We start from the raw sequence: 24,445 nt of genomic DNA, 5'->3' as shown, positions 1-24,445 counted from the left end.
ACGGGGGCTGTTTCAACCTTGCCGGGGTCGTCCCTACCACACCGGGACCGTTTCAACCTCACCGGGGCCATCCCAGCCTTACCAGGGAAACAGGATGTTTGGTCCTCTGTCCCCTGCCGGCGGCTCCCCACTAGACAAAATCTCCAGGCATTCCTGGTGGTTGCACATCCAGCGCTCCTGCCCTCCACCAAGTGCACAGACTGCCTGTCTGCTGTCCCGCAGTGCCCCACCAGAGACTGGGACCAGTGGGCATGTTTGTGCGCTTGCTGGTACAGCAGTTCCACAGTGCCAGCCGAGTCAGGCCCAGCCCTGGCCGGCCCCGGACCCGACTCTGCCCCCCCGATTGCATCCCTCCCAGATGCAAGGAGCTGAAATCTGCAGCCTGCTGGGATGGGCTCTGTACTTGGTGCTTCAGCACATCCTACTCAGTCTCTATGCGCTTCTTTCTATGCGAGGAGTTGAAATCTGCAGTTTGTTGGGTTGGGCTCTGTACTTGGTGTCACATCCTACTCAGTCTCAATGTTCTTTCTCTCCTTCCAGTTGTAGAGCTACCACTGGGCCAAGTTTCCCATGGTTCTGTATGATAGGTGTTTGTCTGATATTTGGTAGTTTCGATGTTGTTGTGCGAGGTAGCACGCACAGGTCTCTTCCTTATGCCGCCATCCTGGTTCTCCTGGGTCTGCTTCTTGAGTGTGTCTCTCATGGCTGCGAGCAGTTGAAGTCTGCAATTTGTTGGGACAGGCTGCAAAAGCGCATGTGGGTCTTTTTGTGCACCTGGCACAGCTTGGATGGGGATGTAAATTGATTAGGGCTGAGACTCAGGGAGTCGCCATGGCGGAGCAAATAGCACTGGCTGAGTCTCCGCGGCCCCTTGACTCTCTGCCAGGGCTTTGTGTCCCCCAGTGCCGGCGAGCAGCTGTGCAACAGAGTCTCCCTCGCTTTCTGATGGCTGCAAGGCCGTGCTGCCTCTCCCCGTAGGGTCTGGTGCTTCATGATCCCGCCTGAACCAGCTCAGTGGATTTGAAAGTTTGCAGAAGAAAAGGCGCTTCTACTTGTGGGTCTGGCACAGCCCAGATGGGAATGTAAATTGCGTAGGGCGGGGTCACAGGGAGTCGCCGGGGCGGAGACTCAGCGGCCCCTTGCCTATCCAGGACTCCAGGACTTTGTGTCCCCCAGTGCCGGCGAGCAGCCGAACGCCAGAGCCTCCCTCGCTTCCTGACCGCTGGAAGGCCGTGCCGTCTCTCGCCTTGGGGCCTGGGGCCTCAGAGACCCGCCCGAACCAGCTCAGTGGATTTGAGAGTTTGTAAAAGCACAGTCATTCCCTCTTGTGCCTCTGGCACAGCCCTGAGGGTAGGGCGGGGTCACAGGGAGTCACCAGCATGGATGAAATAGCGATGGCGGCGTCTCCGCGCCCCTCGCCTCCCCGGGACACCAGGACTTCTTGTCCCTCGGTGCCGGTGAGCAGCCGCGTGTCAGAGCTTCCCTCGCTCTCCGACCACTGCAAGGCCGTGGCCGCCTCTCCCTGTGGGATCTGGGGCCTCAGAGACCCGCCCCGAGCAAGCCCAGAGGATTCGAGGGTTCGTAAAAAACCGAGAATCCATTTGCAGCCCGCGTGGCGTGTGACTGCGTACCTCTGGTTTTGGTGCCTCCGTAGCTCCCACTCAGTCTCACTGCGCTTCTTTCTTTTCCTCCAGTTGTAGATCTCCCACTGGGCCAACTTCCCCATGGTTCTGAGTGGCGGTTGTTTACTTCATAGTTGATAGTTTCAATGATGCTGTGAGAGAGCAGCACACACAGGTCCGCTCCCTACGCCGCCATCTTGGTTCTCCCTGCCTCCTCATTTTAGATACTTAATTTGCTGGTTGGCTTCCTATTTGCACTGAGAACCATGCTCCTCTTCTTCCTGTTCTCCTTTCTATCACAGGGAACTAACCTCTCTGGCTACTTTGCCCTCGGCTTCTAGGAAGGTTCTGGTGAAGACTGGGGCTGGAGGGAGAAGGGGAGAAGCTAGTACACTTTTCTCCTCCATTCTGTGCTTCCAAGCTCTGGTAATACCACCTGCTCCCATTTTTCCTCCAGCCCTGGGTGTGGTAACAACTGCCTGCTATTATTGCTAATATTCCCAACTTATCTCAGCTTTTTTATTCAACTGAATAAAAAATTCATTCAATTAAGTCTCCACTTAAAAAAAAAAACAACACAAAACAAACAAAAAAAAACCTAGTGGGGGCCCTGGCCTGGTTGCTAAATTGATTCGAGTATTGTCCCGATACACCAAGGTTGTAGGTTCAATCCCCAGTTAGGGCCCATACAAGAATCAACCAATGAATGCATAAATAAGTGAAATAACAAATCAATGTCTCTCTCTCTCTCTCTCTCTCATCAATCAATAATTTTTTTAATTAAAAAAATTAAAAAAAAACACTTGTGTGAACTCTAATATACTCAGTGAATGATGTCATACCCAGTATGTAGATATTGGGCAAATAAATGGGCTGTTGCACAGATGATAAATCCCTTTGCTTTTTCCCTGCGTGGCTCTAGATGAGAGGATGGGCCTGCCTTGGCTCCAGTCTGGCTTAGCCCCACTGATTGTGTGTCTTTAGAAGCGTCACTTCATCTTACAGATGTGCAAGCTGAGGCTCACAGGGGAGAGGTGACTTGCTGGTGGTGGAGCTGGATCCAGAGAAAGAGCTACTAGAACCAGGTCTCCCGAACCTCAGTCAGGAGTCCAAATGTCCAGCCAGTCCAGCCTACTGTGGGGTGGCGGGGTCTCTCCAACCTGAGCCTTCTTAGGCAGGGCAGGACTCACCCATAACTTGGGGCTCTCCTTGTGTTTTTCAGTCAAAGAAGGATACAAAGTTCGTTCAGATGTGAACATCACACTTGAGTTTCGTACCTCCTCAGAGAATGGTGTTCTCCTGGGGATCAGCAGTGCCAAAGTGGATGCCATTGGATTAGAGATTGTGAATGGCAAGGTAGGTGCTTATCTCCATCAAGTCACCCTTTGCCCCAGGGTCTGAGATAAGAGCAGCTGAGAAACAGTAGAAATACCTAGACCCACACTTTAATGGAATGGAGAAAAGTTTCAATATTTAAAAAATAGATTATCTATATATATAAAAGGCTAATATGCAAAGTGTCCCCTCAGGAGTTCGACCGGGAGACCGGGAGTTCGATCGCTTGCTATGACATGCACTGATGACCAGGGGCGGTGCAAACATGGCGGGCGACCAGTGGCGGCAGGGTGCTGAGGGAGCGAGGGAAGGAGGAGTTAGGGAGGTGGGGAGGCAGGGAACCTGATCGGCCCTGATCGCCAGCCAGACCTATGGACCCTACCCGTGCATTAATTTTGTGCACCGGGCCTCTAGTCCTAAAATTCTTTTAAAGAACTTCTTTTATAATTTTAAATTTGAATTTAAAGCAAAACTGCAACTATAATACAAACAACTTCTTTTTCCTGAACAATGTGAAACTAAGTTGCTGGACAGATGCTCCATTTTTCCTAATTTTATTTGGAAATAATTACAGGTGCATGGGAAGTTGCAATGAAAGGTCCTCTTTCACATTTTGCCTAGGCTCCTCAGTGGCAGCATCTTGCATAATTCTAGTGCAACATCAAATCCATGAAACTGGCATTGGCACAATCCATGGAGCTTAAGTTGAGCCAGTTACACATGTATGTGTTTTACCATATGTGTAGCTTCATATACCCCCACCACAATCAAGACCCTTAATTGTACCATTACTACAGTCTCCCTGCAGCCACCCCTCTGGCTTTCTCCCTGCATCCTAACCCCTGGCAACCACTGATCTGTTCTTCATCTTCAGGATTGTTATACAAATGAAGTCATGCAGTATGTGTCCTACTGAGATTGTCTTTTCAACTCAGCCTTATTTCCTGGTGGTTTAGCTGGGTTGTTATGTGTACCAATAGTTCATTTCTATTTATTTGCCGAGTATTCCATGGGATGATGTACCACAGTTTAATTTTTTTTAATGCAAAAAACCCAATTTTTTCTATAAGTATTCTGCTCTTGCTTTTCAGGCTCTAGTCTTCGTGTTGGGAACAAAATTATCTCAATAATTAACAGTACTTTAGTCTTTGTTTTAAAACTGTCTCCTTCAGAGTTTCTGCCAGTTCTCATTCTTCCTCTCCCCTTTGAGTCCATCCAGGCGAGCTTTATTTACTAGATTAAGGGGAAGGGAGCCTTAATTGGCCTTTTCCTTTTCCGTGTGCTCTCTCCTGACAGCAGATGAGGTATAAGGACTTTCCAGATCTTCAGTCACAGCCTGTCTTTGTGCACTTGGCCAGTTGTCCCTGGTGGCTGTAGGAGCATTGCCAGTGCAGGGCGGCTGCTCCTGGAGATTTGGCCAATGTCCCTGTAGACCAGGCTTCCCATCCCAGCTGCCATAGGCACTGCTGCCTCTTCATCTTCAGCCACCTTCTGTATCCCCCAGAGGGTCCTATGAAAACCTGGGAATGTCTGCCCTGCCACTCATAAGACATGGGGAGTCAGGGTGGTGGACGAGGGTCCTCTCTCTACCGTTTCTGCCACCATTTCTATTGCACTGTGGTCAACTCAAGTTGCTTGGGACTAACATGCTTGGCTCTTCTTGAGCTATTGCCTCCTGGAAAAACAAGGAACAAGTCTCTATGCTCTAGATTCCCCCAAACTTACCTCTTGTTTCTAGTATTTCCTGCTTACTCCCCACAGGGGTTTTGGTTCCTAGGAGATCCTAAATGAGGGTGGGGAGAATAGAAGAAAGTCACCTGACCTTTTGCTTCACCTCTTCTCCTTCTTACTTCACCATCATGTCCAAACAAAACTGCCTCTACATCATATTGCTGCTCTCTACCCTGTGGCTTATAGCCAACTTTATCCCTCATCTGTACTTCAAAAGGATTTTGAAAATTATGTGGCATTTGAAAAATGTTATCAGAAGTGTAATGTGGTGAGCCGGCATGGCCATGGGTGAACCTGTGAGGGGGCGGTGAAGGATTTAGAAAAGACAGACAAGAGAAGAAAGCTAGGTCTAGATGGGATGTTGCTCTCTCTGATGGAGAGACAGTGCCACAGCCTGCAAGCTGAGTCTTTATTTTATAGTCAGATTCCAGGAGGCAAAGTAAGGGTGTGGTTACAATGTTCTCCCAGGTTTTGATTCTACTCAATTACATGTACCTCATCGAGCTTTGTTTACTTGCTGCACCTCCCGCAGCCTATATCACTTAGCCACGTGGGACCACAGGTTCGGACCATAAGGTCAAGCTCACAACTATAGCCTTTGGCTCTAATTGTGCTGGGAGTTGCACGTGGCTTTGCCACGAGAGCATCGTGTCCTCCCGTTAGTCCCAGGCTTGAACCTGTCCAAACGCTGTAGCCACTCTCCACAGTGTATTAGTTGTAAAAAAATGTAATGTTTGATGTACTGTGTATTTTACCACTGTTACTGGCTTATTTTATTGTTCTTTTAAAACATTTTTAGTGGTTGCCCCAGGGTTTACGATATACATCTTTAATTTGTCACAATCTACCTTGAAATAATACTGAGTAGCTTCACATATAACATAAGAACCCTACAAGAGTATACTTATAATTCTTCCCTCCCAGGTGGTTGTGGTGGAGCATCGATAGTTTGTCAGAAGGGAGTTAGTAAATGTTGCTCCGTAGGTGCTAGCAGCTGCTAGGAACTGACACCCGCAGTAAAGCCATCAGCTCCTGTTGTCCTGAAAAGGGGGAATCGACTTGAGGACACAATGCTAAGTTAGGTGGTGGCTCAGCCGTGTTCCCATGGAGGTGGCCGCTTTCTGAAATTTCAGGGATAAGATAGCATCTGAATTCTTTAAGAGGCTATTTTTAAAAACGAGTGTTTATTTTTTAGTTTGCTCCCCCTTTTGGCAAAAGGCTTGTATTTTATCCACTTAAAGTGATTTATAGAAATGGACTGTGCTCCTTAAATACGGAAAACTTCACTAAGATGGTTGCTTGTGTCTGTTGTTTGTTTAGCTCTTATTTCATGTGAACAATGGTGCTGGTAGGATAACAGCCGCGTACGAGCCCAAAGCTCCCCACACTCTCTGTGATGGAAAATGGCACACACTACAAGCGAACAAAAGCAAGCACCACGTGGTGCTGGTCGTGGATGGGAACGCCGTTCATGCTGAAAGTCCACACATCCAGTCCACCTCAGTGGACACCAACAATCCCATTTATGTTGGTGGCTATCCTGGTACGTATGGGTGTCAGCTCTGCTCTTTCACTTTCCAGGGCATTGTCGCTAGGGGAAGTCTTAATTCAGGTGGATACAGAATAGGAATTAAGAAAAATACATTGTTTGGGTAACAAATCCTTTACTGTTTTAGAAAGGCTATTTCAAATACCTAGGAATTCTTGGGAAATTAAAATAAAATACACATGTAAATTGATGATTAGGTAAGACTCAGAGAATATTGGATGTGATGCAAAAGAAGCTGGGAGAGTTTACTGAGGCCAGTCACCATAGGTGAGTCCCATTATAAAGAATCATTTTTGGGTGGATAATCATTTTAGAAGACAAATACATATCTTATCCTCTCACATTGGTTTTGGGTTAGAATTATGCATTTTCAGATGTTCCAAGTAACTGTTACAAATGATAAAATAAACACCTCTTATGACATTTTATGTCACAACTATGCCTTTAAATTATTACATAAAGTTTTCATTGACTTATCACAGAAGCCACATGTGTGGAAGGATATTATTCTAATTTTGATATAAAAGCCAGTTGAGTTTATTTTTGTTCTTATTGTGTTGTGCGTGTCATTTTAACAGAATTGACCAGGACTTCTCTTCTTTCCCAAACAGCTGATGTAAAGCAAAACTGCCTGAGCAGCAAGACCTCCTTCCGGGGCTGTTTGAGAAAGCTCACTCTCATTAAGGGCCCGCAAGTGCAATCCTATGACTTCAGCAGAGCTTTTGAAATACAAGGAGTTTTCCCTCATTCCTGTCCTGGGTCTGAGCCCTGAACTTCAGGGAAACTCCTCAATTCGGATCAATCATTGCATATATTTTGAATAGTTATTTTTGTGAATTAAAATTTCTTCAGATTTCATTTCCAACTCAGGTTAAGTGTTTTCATAGAGAAATTTTGTGTTCATGTTAAACTAAAACCACATGTACAACAAATACCTCTATTAAATAGTTTAAAATCTACACTGAATTCATTGGCTTTGTTCAAGTTCTTTTAATGAATCTTTGTAAACATTGAATAATTCTGTTAATTACTTGACAGAATCTCACAGTTTTATTTGTAAGTTTTTAGAAAATAAAATATCATTATAGACTATAATAGGTTAGAGCAGAAAATGAATACTTTCCTGTCTTTACCAAAATTTTTAAGTTTTGATTTCTATAACAGGGAAGCAGTGCTATTGGTTATTCTCCAGCAGAGGGCACCAGCTGTTTGCCACATAAGCATTAAGATAGGCTCCAGCGGGTCAGGGGGTACAGGGAGCAAAGGAAAGAGCTGGAACCTCCTTTAGATATATCGTTGTTGAGCCAGGACATAACAGCACTTTTCAGGACAAAAGGCATTGCAACTAGTTTGCTCTTCCTTCATTGTCTTTTTATTTTCACCCCTTGGAATGAGACAGTTTTCCTTAATCAGTTACTTTCTCTGGGAGAATGTGTACAATTTCAAAAGAAGGAAAATTTAAAAGCCACACATACATTCTTTTCAATGAACTAAGCAGTTTTAAACCTAGATTTCTGAAGTCTTATTTGATTCCCTCCAAATATATTTAGTTTTGCTCTGTGGCCATGGCTGGGGTCAAAATGGTTGTTATTCCATAATCTTTAGAAAACTGATTTCATTTTTCAAATGCTTACTTGGAGAAGAGGTCTCTACCTCTCTTAGCAGTGACCTACTTTTCCAATCTGGAGGATGATAAATTCAATTTCTATTTCTGTGAAAGATTTTAATTTGATAAGCAAGAAAGGCAACTGTGGTCATGTTCCCTATATCCATCTTCTGTGCCTTTCTCACGTTCCTGAACTCCTGTGGCCATCTGCACATCCTTCCCAGTTAAGTCTCTGCATGAAGATATTAGAGAAAGGTAGCAGCCAATTGGGAAGTCTGAGTTCTGTAGCACCTGGCAACTTAAGAATGCACACTCCTGCAGCCTAAAGGCAGCCACTGGGCCTCTGGGTTAGGAAAGGAGCATTTGCATCTTAGCAGTGAAAATGCACAAGAGGGCCCTCAGGGGACTGTGGGTGGCCTTTCTGTTCATGTTTCTATGGAAACCATCCACAGCAGGAGATGACAGCTTGGCCATTCTAGACCTCAGTTTAGCACCTTGGGTGAAGAAGTGATTCAAACCAGGGGACAGAGCAGACTGTAGAGTTGCCTCAGACTGTGTGCCCCTCCCTCCCTCTTCCCTCTTCCTCCTTCCTACTCTCCCTGCCCGCTTATTAATAGAGTTAAAACAGAGTTTGGGATTTTGTCAGATGAGCATTAGTCATTATTCTGCAGAATCACTTCAAGTTTCATGTGCTTTTAGATTGTTTGATAGTGAAGAATGGCACATTTTATACCTCAGATTTCAATCCACAAATAGTTTTCTTGCCATCAAGAAGTAACTGGACAAAGGAAATGTGTGTGGCATTGTATCTAATACAGGATGCAAATAAAACATTAGAGAGCTTACTCCTGCACAGACAATAAAAGGATTAATTGCATCTGTAAATACCTTTAAGAAGAAACATTAAAGAAACCAAATATCCTATATAATAAAACCCTAATATGCAAATCGACCGAATGGCAGAATGACTGGTCGCTATGATGCACACTGACCACCAGAGGGCAGACGCTCAATGCAGGAGCTGCCCCTGGTGGTCAGTGCGCTTCCACAGGGGGAGCGCCACTCAGCCAGAAGCTGGGCTCACGGCTGGCCAGCGAAGCAGCGGTGGCGGAATTCTCTCCCCCCTCTGTTGCAGTGCTAAGGACCCCTCGGGAGGAGCAGGCAGACATCCCCCAAGGGGTCCCAGACTGCAAGGGGTGCTGGCTGGGTTGAGGAACCTCCCCCACCCCCTCCACCCCTCCAGTGCACAAATGTTGTGCACCAGGCCTCTAGTCTTTAAGAAGAAATCAAGTTCAAAATGGGGGAGAGCAAGGGAGGATATTGTCATCATTCCATATGGGTATTGTGAACTGTAAACAAACCATAAGGTAGAGTGGTTGGGCCTGGATCAATTACTGAAAAGAAATAACAAAAATAACTAAGTTCAAACAGTTCTAGAGTTCTAGAAAGAGTCCTAGAATTTTCAAAGTGCTCTTACAGAAATGATCTCATTTTAACAATGATTATGCAGCAGGCAGAAATGAGATTCTTCATTTTACAGAGGAGGAGTGTCAATATTCTATATACAATATATCACATCTAATAAATAACAGGGAGCCAAAGTAATCTGAATATTGGTCTAAAACTTTTGGAAACAGCTGCCTACTTCCCAAATGGCAGTACTGACCTCACAGGTGAAGTTATTTTTGGACAGTTTAGACTAAAAATAATCCATAGGGGAATATTTTTAGACCAAGCTATTAATCAAGATAATCCTGATGGGTTTTTACTTATTACATAAATGACTCTCACAGATAATGAACAGTGGAGAAGAAGAAAGCAATCACAAGATCTTATACTTCCAAGCTGCTAACGACAACATTCATTTATTCAATTTATATTGAACAGCTATCACGTGCTAGTCACTGTGTTAGATGGTAGAGATCCCATTATAATGTGGAGGAAAAAAGGGGTTCTATGAAAAGTAACCTTGCGGGGTGATCTGATCACAAATTCTTAATTGGGCAGGGCCATGGTGGGTAGTCATACCCCAGGTATATAATTTCTTAGTGAAAGGTTTATATTTGCCTTTAGCAAGCCCTATCCATTGTTTCTGTGCATCTAGTTTCGAAATAAGCCGCAACCACCACCGTCAAGAGAGCACATAACCCAACTATCCTGTAATCCAGCCCTGCCTTGCCTTTTCCCACCAGCAGAGGCCATGGTGGTCACTTCTCTATCACCCTCCCGCCACTCCCCAGCAAGCAGCTACCATGCTGGAGCAGATGCTGTTGATGCCTCACCCACTTTCCCTGAACAGGTGATAGGATCAGATCCTACTGCACCCATGGCTCTTCCTGAGCACTTTCTCTAGACTCCCAGGGCCATAACAGCCCAGGAAGCAGCCCCTGCCTCCACCCTGGTTTGATTCCCTGGCCTGGAATCTCGCCTGAAACCTCCGTTGCCTGTGCCTCCTTTATCTCAGATCCTCAGCCCCATCCAGACTCTGCGTTTCCTGACCCCCGACCCTGACCTCCGCCCAGCCAGGATCTCTGGACAGGACTCCGGTCATCTTTATGGATAGACGTGGGCATTGGTCTACTTTCGAAAGAAATGGTACACAAATTGGGGAGGAGCGGGTGGGGCATGGAGTACAGCTGGCCCAGCTGGCAGCAAGGATAAGGGTGCTGGGAGTGGCCGCTGGCCTGGGACTAGCTCCCGCCTCGGGGCGCGTTGGCTCCGCTCAGTGCCAGACCCAGGCCCTTCTGACCCGTCTGCCCGCGCAACTAACCACGGAGCGTGGGTCCCCAGGTCCCCACGGCAGGCTTTCTTGCCCTCTCTAAGACTCTCCCCTGCGGTGCAGCAGCTGCCTGGCTCTCGGCGCCAAGTTCCTCCCAGCCACGTCCTCTGGGTCAGCGTGGCGCGGCGCGGGAAAGGGACCAGGACCCGGGATGCGGAGTCGCTCCGGCCCAGGAGGCTGTTCACTGCGGCCAGGCTGGCGACGGCTCCACTGCCTCCCCGCCATCCCCGAGAGAAAAGCAGGGGCGGGGCGGGACCTGAGAGCGCGGAGGGCCCGGTGGGCGGGGCTGGCCCGGCGGAGGGGCGGAGTCAGGGGGCCCAGAGGATGGGGGAGTGGGGCTGCCCTGTGGCTTAGGTTTAGCCTTTGGTGGCCGTTGGTGGCAATTGGTGGCCGTTGGTGGCCGTTGGAAGGTGTGGGCGGTGTGGGCTCGGACCCGGGGGCGGAGCCATTCACCTGACCGCGTTGTGCAGCTCTGCAGGCGGCGGAGACCCACAGCCACCGGGGCTGCCAGGAGCGTGGCTCCCACGCATCCTGCATAGATAGAGGCCTGGGCACCAGCGGGAGAGGTGGGTGGGGGGAGAGGGGGGTGGTGCTGGGAAGAACGGGGGTCCCCTGGACTTGCAGAAAGTGATGGGGGGGGGGAGTCCAGCGGGTGTTTCCAGTGAAGCCACGTGTCAGCCTTGTATGATCTTTTAGAAAGCTGGAGAGCAGACTAAAATAACCTTTATCCAGAGTGGGCTGGGGCGACAGCGGAGAGGCTAAGGGGAGCTGTCCGTGAAGGCAGCCCTGCATGGGGCGATGGTGGGTCCGTGGTGATGTCCCTGGAGTTCCTCTGAGACTGGGGGTCGCGGGGAGAGGTTGTGGGCCGCAAAAGGAAGCTGTGGTGTGGGATCCTTAGGTGAAAGCACCTGAGAAGGGTGGGGCCTGGGCTGTGCGCCCTCTTGGGCAGGCTCCAGCCATGAATGTGGCGTTGGCCCCGGCGGGCTCCCTTCTAGAACTGAGGCTGTCATGTACCTTTTCATTCTCTTGCTTAGAGGGCTGGGCCGCACCCAGCAGATGGAAGCTACGGAAGGGCGATATAGATGTGACTGAAGGTAAGGATGCAGCTGCCCAGGGTAGTGAGCACCCCATTCCTGCAATCAGGGGATCCTGTGCCACAAAGGCTGCGCTTACGGTGGGAAGAGCTCGGCTTTGGAAATGGGAGTCTCTCTGCTTATGGTCTGAGTTGGTCACTTAACTCTCTGAGCCTACATGTCCTCATTTCTAAAATGTCGATGAGAACATTCTTGCTACCTCAAATTGTGGCGGAGGTTAAATTTGAGAGCGAGCAACCCGTGAACGTGCTTTACACAGTAGTGATGACAAGAACTAACAACGGCTGACTCCACCCCAGTCCTCTAAGGGGCTTCCCATCGGCAACTCCTCCAATCCTCACATCAGCTCTTGGTGGTGCACATATTATCCTCCCTTTACAAATGGAGATCTGGCTGCTGTGGTTTAGTAGCCGCAGAATAAGAGTTGACGCACACGGACTCCAGAGCCTGCTCTCAGCACTGAGCTGTAGCACCTAAATCCAATGCTGCTTTTGCTCTCGGCGTATGGCAGCACCAACTCCAAATTTGGGCAAGATACTGAACAATGTTTGTTCTCATTCCAGCAGTAAGATTTGCTGATTCTAGCAACTCTACCTACATGATTATAGTTTAATTTCTCTGAACCAGCAATAGTCTTTTTACCTATAAGAGAAGCCTATCAATAGGCAAATATCCCTTGGGATGGTCAGAAGATTCAGACCAGGTGCCTGGTAACAAAGGCAGACCTCAGTAAAAAGACCATGGAGGAGAGCTGGCGAGGAGGTGACACTGAACAATTTGCCTCTCAACTAGTGATTCTGAGTTGTCTATGGTGAAGGACCAGTTTTGGTTTTTCTAAAATTTTCTATCATGGGCTGATATTTTTGTAAAACATTAGGAAAATGATTTACTAGGAAAATGACATGAAAAAGCAGACATAATACAAACCAGTTTTTAAAATTAAAGATGGCACAATAAACTGCATTTTATTAAGTACTAGAGGCCCAATGCACGAAATTTATGCAAGAGTAGGCCTTCCTTCCCTGGCTGCCGACAGGCACCCGGGACCCGGGCTTTCCTCGCAGCCCCGGCTGCGTTTGGAAGGTCGTTTGGAATGATGTCTGGTCTAATTAGCATATTATGCTTTTATTATTATAGATTATTAGAATATAACAGGGACAAGAAAAAAGAATTTTAAATTAGTACACATTATGAAAGTAAGTATATAGGGGATATAGAGAATTCCTATTATACATTTTGCTATTGCACAATTGTGCTTCTTAATTTATCTAATATCTTTTAAGGTTTATGACATGCCTTCTAGGGGGTAAAGTATATCAAAATGACTTTTATACTTTGTTTTAAAAACTCAGAGAAACTAGTCTCACAGAGTTATGTTAATTGTAGTATAAGAGGAGATTTTTTTTAATTGCTTAAAATATTACAGAGTATTACATATGTCTCCTTTTTTCCCCCTTGACATCCCCCCAGCCTCCCATACCCCCCAATGTCTTGTGTCCATTGGTTATGCTTATATGCATGCATACAAGTCCTTTGTTTGATCTCTTAACCCCCGCCCCTCACCCCCCAACCCTCCCCAGCCTTCCCGCTGTAGTTTGACAGTCTGTTCGATGCTGCTCTGCCTCTGTATCTATTTTTGTTCATCAGTTTATAATGGTCTTTATTATCCATGAATGAGTGAGATCATGTGGTATTTTTCTTTCATTGACTGGCTTATTTCACTTAGCATAATGCTCTCCAGTTCCATCCATGCTGTTGCAAATGGTAAGAATTCCTTCTTTTTTATAGAAGCATAGTATTCCATTGTGTAGATGTACCACAGTTTTCTAATCACTCATCTGCTGATGGGCACTTAGGCTGTTTCCAAATCTTAGCTTTGGTAAATTGTGCTGCTATGAACATAGGGATGCATATATCCTTTCTGATTTGTGTTTCTGATTTCTTGGGATATATTCCTAGAAGTGGGATCACTGGGTCAAATGGGAGTTCCATTTTTAACTTTTTGAGGAAACTCCATACTGTCTTCCATAGTGGTTGCGCCAGTCTGCATTCCCACCAACAGTGCACAAGTGTTCCCTTTTCTCCGTATCCTCTCCAGCACTTGTTGTTTGTTGATTTGTTGATGATTGCCATTGTAAGAGATTTTAAAATAGCTTCAGCAAGTTCAAGTTAATTCGTTTTTAACTTTGACCCAAAATAAAACAGGTGATGCTATATTTTCAAAATTCATTTTCAGTCCATGAGTACCTGTTCCACAATTTATCTTGTAAAGTTATAGTTACATTTCAATTAAATTTTATTGAAATTACCTCTCAATGAATACAGAGCCATGATTTTCCAACCTATGGATCTTCTATAAATGAAAAAAAAAAAAACTTTAAATAATCTGTCAAATTCATAAGATATTTACAACTTTTCAGTTTGGCAATCTAACTAATAATAGAGGAATATGCCAATTTTTCCATTACAGCCTCACCTCATGACTGGATCAACAGGCTGTATCCCTGCCCTCTGCTCAGGCAGCTACAAGGCCGGGGTTAGAATAAGATATGATAGGAGGGGAAGGAAACTGCACGTGGAAGGGGGTGGTGACCACGAGGGGCAGAGCAGGTGGGCCTGGGGAGGGGCGGGTCACAGGCAGTGTGGAGTGGGGAGCTCTGCCCAGACTCAGGGGGAGGGCGGTAGCAGCCTTTGGCAGGGAGGCCCCCTAGGGTCCAGGATGGAGTGGAGGATGGTCTGAGGCCTTCTGAGTGGAGGCAGCGCCTGGGCCACGTGGGCCTTGGCCACCCTCGCTGGGCCGGGTGTCCCAGGCAGGGAATGGGAGCAGGACAACGGTGGGGAGACTGGGGAAGTGGGGAGCAGCGAACACCTGGCCGGGGCTGAATCCTGGGCTGGGCATTAATGCCCCCTTCCCCCCAACAGAAGCTTTAAGAAGGGAAGGAAGGAGGGAAGAACTTTATAGAGTCAGTAGAGAGCAGAGTTAAAGAAGGAAAGAGGATGTGCGAGTGAACTGTACTGGGGACAGATTTTAAAAGTAGGAGTCAGAAAAGAAAAAAGATGAATGATAGTGAATAATTGGGCAGGTAGGTATTAAAACAGTGGAAGTAAGTAGATAAGGATGTGGATGAGAGATAAAGAGGGTGGGAAGAAAAGTTTTAAAGGGGAGCAGGTAGAGTTTAAAAGGAGAATGGGAAGAAGGAAGAAATGGGGGAGGGAGCAAAGCAGGTCCAGGGGAGGAAGTGAAGAAAAAAATTAAGGTGGGAAGGAAGGAAAAGGGGAGGGAGGAGAGGGGCAAAGATAAAGGAAAGAAGGAATGTGGGGAGGGAGGGAGGGTAGGAGAAAGATGGGAAGAAGGATGATGGAACAGAAGTAGGAAAGAAAAGTTTACAAATGATGAGTCAGTAGGAAAAAGTGTTACATAAAGGAGAGAAAAATTGTGTGACAAGGAGAAGCCAATAAGAAAGTCAAATGCAATTGTGTGTGAAGGGGATAAGATTTTTAAAAAGTTAATAGGGGCGACCAGGCCATTAGGGGCGGGGGCAGTTAGGGGGATCAGGCAGGCAGGCAGAATGGTTAGGGCAGGCAGGCAGGTGAGTTAGGAGCCAGAGGTCCCGGATTGCGAAAGCGGATGTGCAACTGCTAGTTTAGGCCTGATCCCGCAGGGCAGTTGGACATCCGCGGAGGGCTCCCAGATTGGAGAGGGTGCAGGTTGGTCTGAGGGACCTCCCCCCGCCCCCCCCCCCCCCCCCCCCCGCCGTACGAATTTCATGCACTGGGCCTCTAGTAATAAGATAATCACCTACTTCAATGATAGTCATTGTTAAAATGTGGAACATGTCAAAAATCTGTATAGCAATTCTTCCAAGCTCCTAACTTGTGTTTTGACCTTTAGTCATATATTCCTTGGCAAAACATGTTGCCATCCTTCCTTGTATAGAAGCATAAGCATCTTTAAGGATACTGAAGATAACAGAAAAATGAGCAAGACTGACTATCCAGTTTACACTTAAAAATATTAAAACCAAGCTAGTTTCTTGTTTTGTAGAAACATGAAGAATTTGTGTTGTAGTTCAAACATTCTTACACAACTTTTCCACCCCATAAAGATCCTAACACAGCATGCAGTACCAGTTATGCTTCAACTTCCATATTATTACATAACAAAGGAATAATCTTAAATTTACCACATTAGGTTTTGCTGAGTCACTAAGCATACTTGTTAGTTCTGCGGACATATTTCATAGCAAGTCTTTTCTTCATGAAGAAAGTTGTAAATTGATTCTAGTTAGTTGCAAGCTCTCAATCTGAGAACCCAGAATGTTTTCTTCTCCACAGTTGTGCCAACAGAACAAACTTCAACTCAAAACTTAAATTCTAAAGTTGTCACAATGTAATCAATCCTTCATAGTTTTATTCAGTTCAGAGCTAGTTGTGTTTGTTACTAATAAATCTGGAAAAATATGTATCTTTTCAATATATATCCTGTTCAAATTACATAATACTAAAAAATTGTCATTTGTAACAATATCTGTGCAGTTGTCAAGTTGTAGTGAAAAATGAGTAGCTTTATATTCTATGAGTTGGTCTTTTATCTTAGTAGCCAGTTCCAAAACACTTCAGATTGGAAAGTGGTACTTGAATTCTGGATTTCACCCATTTCTAAGCAAACTCCCAATGCAGTCTTTTGACTCAGCAATTATACATGGCTTTTTAGTCTTAACAACCTAAAGAACAATCCTAAATCAAACCCCCAAAAGTGTTAATATTTACGCATGTAATACCAAACATCTGCTTCCATCTGCCTTTTTATTCAAAACTCTCAATTATTTTTTGTTTTGAATTTGATAAGTAAACCTCACTTAAGAACCAGTTGAATTAATGACTTCAATAGTCAGTGCTTTTCCATAAACTATACTATGGTTTTATCACTGTGCCATACAAATTACTTGCCTAATGTAGCTACTAAATATTGTGTATTTATATTAAAAGTCTTAATTAAAGGTCAAAAAGATTTTAAAAATAAATTATCAGTGAATCATAAATGCATACAGATTATACAATGTTGGGTTATAGCTGCCAAACCTACAAAGATACACATTTGAAGGAAGTCCTTCTATGCCCAACAAGTACACAGCTTGTGCCACGTGTCCCCCTGGGACATTTGTCTGGAAATATTTTTGGTTGTCACAACTGAGAGAAAGGGGAAGTGCTACCGGCATCTAGTGGGTAGAGGCCAGGGATGCTGCTAAACATCCTACCATACCCAGACAGTCCCCACAACATAGACTTACCTGGCCCCATATGTCAGTAGTGTCAGGTTGAGAAACCATGGTTTAGTTATAGCTTTAAGTATTCTAAGGTAACATCTTCATGGATATATTTATAGAAATTGCTAATGCCAGGTATTTACTATATTTAAGTACTTACCAAAATCAATGAAACATTTCCAGTTTCCTGAATAAAGTCTATTAGTATCCTGTGTAATAAAATATTAGATGGGTAGAACTACCAATTTGAGTATGCTGATACTCATACTTTTAGTAGTTTTTAGAGAAGTAGATTGTAATGTTCATTTTACAATTTTCAGGTGAACATTCTGCTAAAAGAAGACTGTTCAGGAAACACACACTTTTCAATTAAGAAGGCATCGGTACACCTGAATAGTGCATACAGTCTGAATGGACACCAAGTTGTTATTGTCTTTTGATGTGGTGCCCTGCAGTTAATGCTGGCGTTAGCTTTCGTCTCATATATTTCATCTTCATATCGAACACTCAGTCACAGCAGAGCCTGCATCAGTTTCATATCTACTGAAGAATTTTCAGGTGGTGCCAAAGTCTGAGGAGCTGCCTTTGTCACAAATTGTATAACTTCACCCACAGACGAGTGTGGAGACTGTGGTGGAACCTTGCTTCAGTACTCTGAGGCCAGCTCCAGTCTTACACTGGGACTTCGCTTCTCCTCAGAGAGAATCCAAGGGACGGCTGAAGAAGAGCCCTCCCCCCTTTCACATGTGCTAACAGGCTGTGTGCAACTTGCCTGATGCTGTACTGGTCCAGCTCCAACATGGAATGGAAACCCTGGACACTTGCTCTAATTTGTTTTACCGAAACCCCAGCTACACTTCTTCTATATGTGGACTGAGGGAAAGGACTTCGGAAACCCAAAGATATAATTCCACAGAAACAAAGCTTTCTAGCACATCTCATACTGCCGCAGGGGCCTCTGGAAATGCTTATTCCAGTGGTTCCCCCCAGAACCCCACTCCCACTAGCAACGGGGAGAGAAGAGGCACGCTTTTCCCTGTAAACACCTCTTGACCGAATGGAAAACTGTCCATGGTAGAAATCAATGGCGGTGTATTCAGCAGTGGTGATGAGCTTGATGTAGTTGACACAGGCTGAAAATAATTCCTTTAGTAAAGGTAAAAGTTTACGGAATTTCTCCAGGCTGGGCCTGGAGAGATAGTTGGTTGAATAAACAGGTTTTACCAAAAGCCTTTGCTCTCAGGCACGAGGGATGTCATTTCCTCCTGAAACAGTAGTTCTGCATCTGATGGGAATAGCTCTATTGTGAGTGCTCAGGGGAGAGAGGAATAACATAAGATCGAGGCTTCTGAGAATGTCATTGGGCACTTCTGTTTCCTGATGTGTGTCTTTTGATGATTTATGTTTGACATTTTTCTCTTGAGAAAGTGTTTTTCACTGAAGGAAGATGGACAGAGTATGTTCCCACCGGAGGAGGCAGCAGCCACGTCTTCTCTATGGAGGAATTGATAAAACGGTCCATCTTGGAGGGCACAATCCACCCGGGTGTGTGTGGCCTGGCAGTGCGCCCCAACCCTGGGGTCCCATCAGCAAGTGTGGGCAGCTGCGGGGCTCTCTTCTGATCCCAGTGAGCACTAGGGCTTCCCTGTTTGCTTCCAGAGACACAGGCTGTAGACATCACTGCTGTGGTTGGCTCAGCAATGCCATCCTTGGCCAAAGGGAAGGCCAGCGGCTCTGTCTAGCAACTTTACACAAGTGGAGATGTAGGAGAGCTCTTCTCTAGCCATCAAATGTGGTTTAAACTTTGTCTCCTTCGATACCAGCAATAGTTGCTGTGCAGATAACATAAGGGTTCTTTCTGTTTATTGCTTCAAGTTTCATTCCCACTTAAATTATTTAAGACTGTTTTGGGGAATTCCTCCTCAAAGAATGTCAAAGTTGTGACCTCAAATCCACCTATAGTTCATAAGAGAAACATTGGCAACGATGACGCATTCATCTGGAATCGCAGGGAAAGCTGAAGTAAAGCACTCTCCGCTTCACATGTGCTAACAGGCTGTGTGTCTGCAGAATCTATAAGTCTCCTAAAATCATTTCTGTTGTCACTACTGTCCAGTGTTAACTGTGATCTAGCACCTGAAATTCCAATGGCTGTGGCAATACATGCTGAAGCAACACAGTAAAGGTAACATGCTTCCCTTTCAAATCAACTTTGAAGTTGTTAGCTAGAGGCTTCCTGGACTGTGTGAAAGGAGCCCAGGAAGATGCTGTGCAAAGGAGACAGTCTTGATTGTCCTTCTAATACTTTTTTAATTAGTTATAAATAACAAGAAAGGAGCAAAGGGAAGTCAGACATTATAAGCATGTTTCCTGCAAAACATTGGGGAAAGGGGACTGGACATGGGAAGACAGACACATGCCCGGCAAGGTTGGAATGACATAGGGAAGGTACTTGCCTGTCAATCACACCTGGGGACAGAGATGGTTGGTCAGATGGATGTGTCCACTGCAAACACACAGAAATTTAGGCTATATAATCCCCTCAACAAAGAAGGCTGTGCTCTTATGCTCTTGGCTCCTCTTGGCATGCTTCACATTGGCTTCCTGGCATTCTCTCATGTGACCCATGACCATGTGGACCCCACACACACAATGGCCCAATGGACTGCAACTTGCCTGATTAGTGGACCAGCTCCAACATGGAATGGAAGCTCCACACTGACTCTAATTTTAGCTTTACTGAAACTTCAGCTATACTTCTTCTATATGTGGACTAAGGGAAATAGGACTTTGGAAACCCAGAGATGTGATTCCACAGAAATCAAGCTTTCTAGCATATCTCATTCTCCCACAGGGCCTCTGGAAATGTTTATTCCAGTGGTACCCCAAGAACCCCACTCCCACCAGCAATGGGGAAAGAAGAGGCAGACTTTTCTCTGTAACACTTCTTGACCGAATGGAAAACTGTCCATGGTAGAAATCAATGGCAGTGTATTTAGCAGTGGTGATGAGCTTGATGTAGTTGACACAGGCTGAAAATAATTCCTTTAGTAAAGGTAAAAGTTTACGGAATTTCTCCAGGCTGGGCCTGGAGAGATAGTTGGTTGAATAAGCAGGTTTTATCAAAAGCCTTTGCTCTCAGGCATGAGGGATGTCATTTCCTCCTGAAACAGTAGTTCTGCATCTGATGGGAATAGCTCTATTGTAAGTGCTCAGGGGAGAGAGAATAACAAAGGTGGAGGCTTCTGAGAATGTCATTGGGCACTTCTGTTTCCTGATGTGTGTCTTTTGATGATTTATTTTTGTCATTTTTATCTTGAAAAAATGTTTTTCACTGAAGGAAGATGGACAGAGTATGTTCCCACCAGAGGAGGCAGCAGCCACGTCTTCTCTATGGAGGAATTGATAAAACGGTCCATCTTGGAGGGCACAATCCACCCAGGTGTGTGTGGCCTGGCAGTGCGCCCCAGCCTGGGGTCCCATCAGCAAGTGTGGGCAGCTGCGGGGCTCTCTTCTGATCCCAGTGAGCACTAGGGCTTCCCTGTTTGCTTCCAGAGACACAGGCTGTAGACATCACTGCTGTGGTTGGCTCAGCAATGCCATCCTTGGCCAAAGGGAAGGCCAGCGGCTCTGTCTAGCAACTTTACACAAGTGGAGATGTAGGAGAGCTCTTCTCTAGCCACCAAATGTGGTTTAAACTTTGTCTCCTTCAATACCAGCAATAGTTGCTGTGCAGATAACATAAGGGCTCTTTCTGTTTAACACTTCATTTCATTCCCACCTTAAATCATTTAAGACTGGCTTTGGTAATTCATTCTTAATGTCAAAGTTGTGACTTCAGATCCATTTGTAGTTCATAAGAGAAACACATTCATCTGGAACCTCAGGGAAGGCTGAAGTAAAGCCCTCTTTCCCTTTCCCGCTCCACATGTCCTAACGGGCTGTGTGTCTGAGGAATCTATAAGTCTCTTAAAGTTATTTCTGTTGTCACGACTGTCCAGAGTTAACTATAATCTGGTACCTGTAATTCCAATGACTGTGACAATACATGCTGAAGCAATACTGTTAAAATAACATACTTTTAAACCAGCTTTGAAGTTGTTAGCTTGAGGAATCTAGGACTGTGTTAAATACTGTGAAGGAGCACAGATCCTAGTATGTTAATAAGCAGAGCTCCATTTGGAACTGTGATCAAGATGGCTAAAAATGCTATTGTTATCACACCCTTCGAATATGGTTCCAAGTCGGGTGAGCTGATTCTTGCAGTTTCTAAAGCCAGAGGACCTAACACAGCCTGGATTGTAGCTTTGGGTATCCATGAGAAAGCACTAGATATTTTCTCCTTAAAAATTAAAACCAACAAAAGACATAAAGAAAAATGTAAAAGAAATTCAAACCAATAATGCCAAACTCATACAAGCAATAGAAATACCAATAGCATCTGACTTAAGAGCTGCAACAGATACTTCCAATCCAACCAAATCAAAAAGAAGGGGTTGAAAAATATCCCATGCAAATGAAATAATTTTTTGGACTCCAATCTTATCTATGGTCCAATTCACTCCTCCAGTGAAAGTCAACATTAGTGTGAATAATTTTCCAGCTCCATATATACTGATGCTATTGCTGACTAAGATGGCAGAAACAAACTCAAAATCAGGCATGCTTTCTTTATTGGAATATTTGTCTGATCTTCACTTGGAAAATACTGAAGAAAAATTCCCAAAAATGTTCTTAGCAGCACACCAATAATTACGTTCTTACAAGAAGTTAGGAGATTATGAAGTATGCCACCTGTGGAGAAGACTAGGCTCATGAATGTACCGAATCCAGCGATAGTCATGATGTCATCCAAACTACTAGCAGCTATTAGTAAGGTTGGAATGCCTTTCTCAATACCATATCCTTTTCCTTGCAAATGCAGCATGGAAAGGACAATAGCAGGAGAGACAGCACCTACCACAAACCTAAAAGAAATCCCCATTCCCAGGGAAAATTCATAAGGAAGAGGGAAATAACAGCAGTCGAACATGCCTCCATGAGGCATGGACTCCTAGGCAATCTTAAACTCTCTTCAAATGCTTCAAAGCCTGTGGATAGAGTCCAAGTCCAGCTTTTATTAGGACCACTTGTTACTATTATGGATGCGCTCAGTGACATATGGAGCATTCCTAATGGTAAAACCAGCCAATAACATCCCAAAAAGAGGTGGAAGTGGAGGCACTGAAAGTATTCTAATGACTTCCAAAAGTTTCCCCCCAATTAGGGAATAATAAAAGACAATGAAGAGTCCAAATAAATTTTCATCAGGGCAATGACCAGGGCTTGAGATTGACCAGATTGTAAACAATATCATAAAAAGTAAAACTCCAGAAAATACGGCAGGAGTAGTAGGGGCTGGCAGACCAGGCTCTCCTGGATAGGGAGCACCTAACACCACTGCGGACTCTCCCCGGGTTGTGGGACTCTGGCATAAAGCCCACGCCATCTTGAAGGAGAGAGTGGCCTCTTCTAGGAACTCACCACCACCACCACTCAGACAGGCCTTGGACACTACCCACGACCTGGCAGCCACTCCAGCCAAAACCCTGCTGCCCCACCCACAGACCTGCAGACCTAAAGGTGCACAGCTCCCGCAGCAGTAAGTGCGACATCCCCCCTCCCCAGCGGCAGACCTCTGGACTCCACAGTCGCATATTTTCAGCGCACAGGCCTCCTGAGCCCACCGCTCCACAGGAAGCTCTGGGGTGCCACTGTAAGCCCCTGCTGGGCGTGCTTTTATACAAACAAGGACGCACTTCCCCGGCAGTAGAAATTCTGAATTCCCTCTTCCTGGATACCTGCCCACAGACATCTGGGTCGCGCGGCTTCAGTGCCAGGGCCCCTCAGAGTGTGTCAGTGCGCTGCGCTGGCAAATGCACCGCAGGTGCTTCTGTGAGCCGCCACAGGGCGCACGTGTATCCAACCACGGATGCAGCAGCAAAAGCTGAGTCTTCCCACCCCACAGCTGCAGACCTCTGGACACCACAGTTGTGTTTTTCCAGCACGCAGGACTCCTGAGCCCACTGCTCCACAGGCAGCTCTTGGGTGCTGCTGTAAGCCCCCGCGGGGCACATGCAATTTCAAACAAGGTCACAAGGCAGCAAAAATTGGGACATCCCCCTCCCTGGCTGCTGACTTCTGGACACCACAGTTGTACCTTTCCATCATGCAGGCCTACTGAGCCCGCTGCCCGTATAGGCGGCTCCTGGGTGCCTCCTTGAGCCCTGGCTGAGCATGTTCATATCCTAATAAGGGCGCACGGCCCCGGCAACAGAAGTTTGGACTTCCCCTTCCCAGCTGCCTACCCACAGACACCGTGGTTGCATGGTTTCAGCACACAGGCCCCCTGAGGCCACCACCCCAGCAGCCAATCCCCGGGTGCCTCTGTGAGCTGCCACTAGGCGCACTCATATCCAATCAAGGACTCAAGGCCCTGGCAACAGAAACTTGGATATCCTCCTCCTCCTCCTCAGCTGCTGACCTCTGGTCACTGCAGTTGCACCAATCCAGCATGCAAGCCCCTTGAACCCACTGCCCCAGCAGGCGGCCCCTGGGTGCTTCTCTGAGCCGCTGCAAGGCACAACCCTGGCTGCTGGCATCCAGTCCCCGCAGTAGCACTGCTCCAGCACAAGCCTCCTGAACCCACTGCCCCAGCAGATGGCTCCTGGGCAGCTCTGTAAGCAGCCATTGGGCATCCATATCCAACCAAGACGCACATCCCCCAAAGCAGAAACTGGGACTTCTCCCTCCACGGGGCCGGTGGCACACCACAATCACTCCGATCCAGTGTGTGGGCCCCACAAGCACACCCCTGGCAGACAGCTCCTGGGCCCCTCTGTGTGCTGCCAGTGGGCATGTGCCTCTCCAACCAAGGGTGTGCGGCTCCCTCAGTAGGATCCATGACATCCCCCTCCTGGCTACTTACCTATGGACAGCCTGCTGCTGGATCCTTAACCCCTTTCATGATTCAGAGAGAGAAATCACTTTGGCCAGAGTCCCACTGCCTTAATCACAGAATACGAGACACCCTCCTCCCACTGTCACAGGCTCCGGGCCTCTCATAGTGAGTTGCAGAGTGATGCTAATCCAGCAAGAGTCACACCACACTGGCCAAAGACACAGTTCCTGAGCCTCAGGTCCCAAGACTCCTTCCTCCCAGGCCATGGACTCTGGGAACCCACAGTGAGCACATAGCAGTGAGACCACAGACAACCTTTTCCACAAGAGCCAGAACCACAGTCACATCCAAAACTGCTTGCACAACGAAGCTGGGGGTGAGTCACATTGCTAACCCATGACGAGACTTCATCCATGAATAAGAAACTAACATTCAAGATCCAACTACATCAAGAGAACCCAAATAGCTCAAGTAGAGAGCTCCGATAGATTACCAAGCCCAGGAGACCTGAGGGATCACATC

At 46.3% G+C, this 24,445-nt stretch overlaps 1 protein-coding gene and 1 pseudogene across 1 annotated transcript in view; one reads left to right on the top strand and one right to left on the bottom strand.

The window, feature by feature from the left end:
- Positions 1-7,157, top strand: part of LAMA1 (laminin subunit alpha 1) — a 155,728-nt gene extending 148,571 nt beyond the window's left edge. The window contains exons 61-63 of the mRNA XM_070420638.1: positions 2,845-2,978; positions 6,009-6,231; positions 6,849-7,157. Of these exons, the coding sequence (XP_070276739.1) occupies positions 2,845-2,978; positions 6,009-6,231; positions 6,849-7,009 (518 nt within the window). The 3' untranslated portion in view covers positions 7,010-7,157. The remainder of the gene's footprint in view (positions 1-2,844; positions 2,979-6,008; positions 6,232-6,848) is intronic.
- Positions 7,158-21,109: 13,952 nt separating this feature from the next.
- Positions 21,110-22,471, bottom strand: LOC139013496 (sodium/hydrogen exchanger 9B1 pseudogene; annotated as a pseudogene).
- Between the last annotated feature and the right edge of the window lie 1,974 nt (positions 22,472-24,445).

The sequence above is a fragment of the Myotis yumanensis genome, unplaced genomic scaffold (assembly GCF_028538775.1).
Source record: "Myotis yumanensis isolate MYYU_CA2020_CCGP unplaced genomic scaffold, mMyoYum1.0.hap1 SCAF_7, whole genome shotgun sequence".
NCBI classification, from domain to species: domain Eukaryota; kingdom Metazoa; phylum Chordata; class Mammalia; order Chiroptera; family Vespertilionidae; genus Myotis; species Myotis yumanensis.
This window is presented reverse-complemented; position numbering and strand designations above follow the sequence as displayed.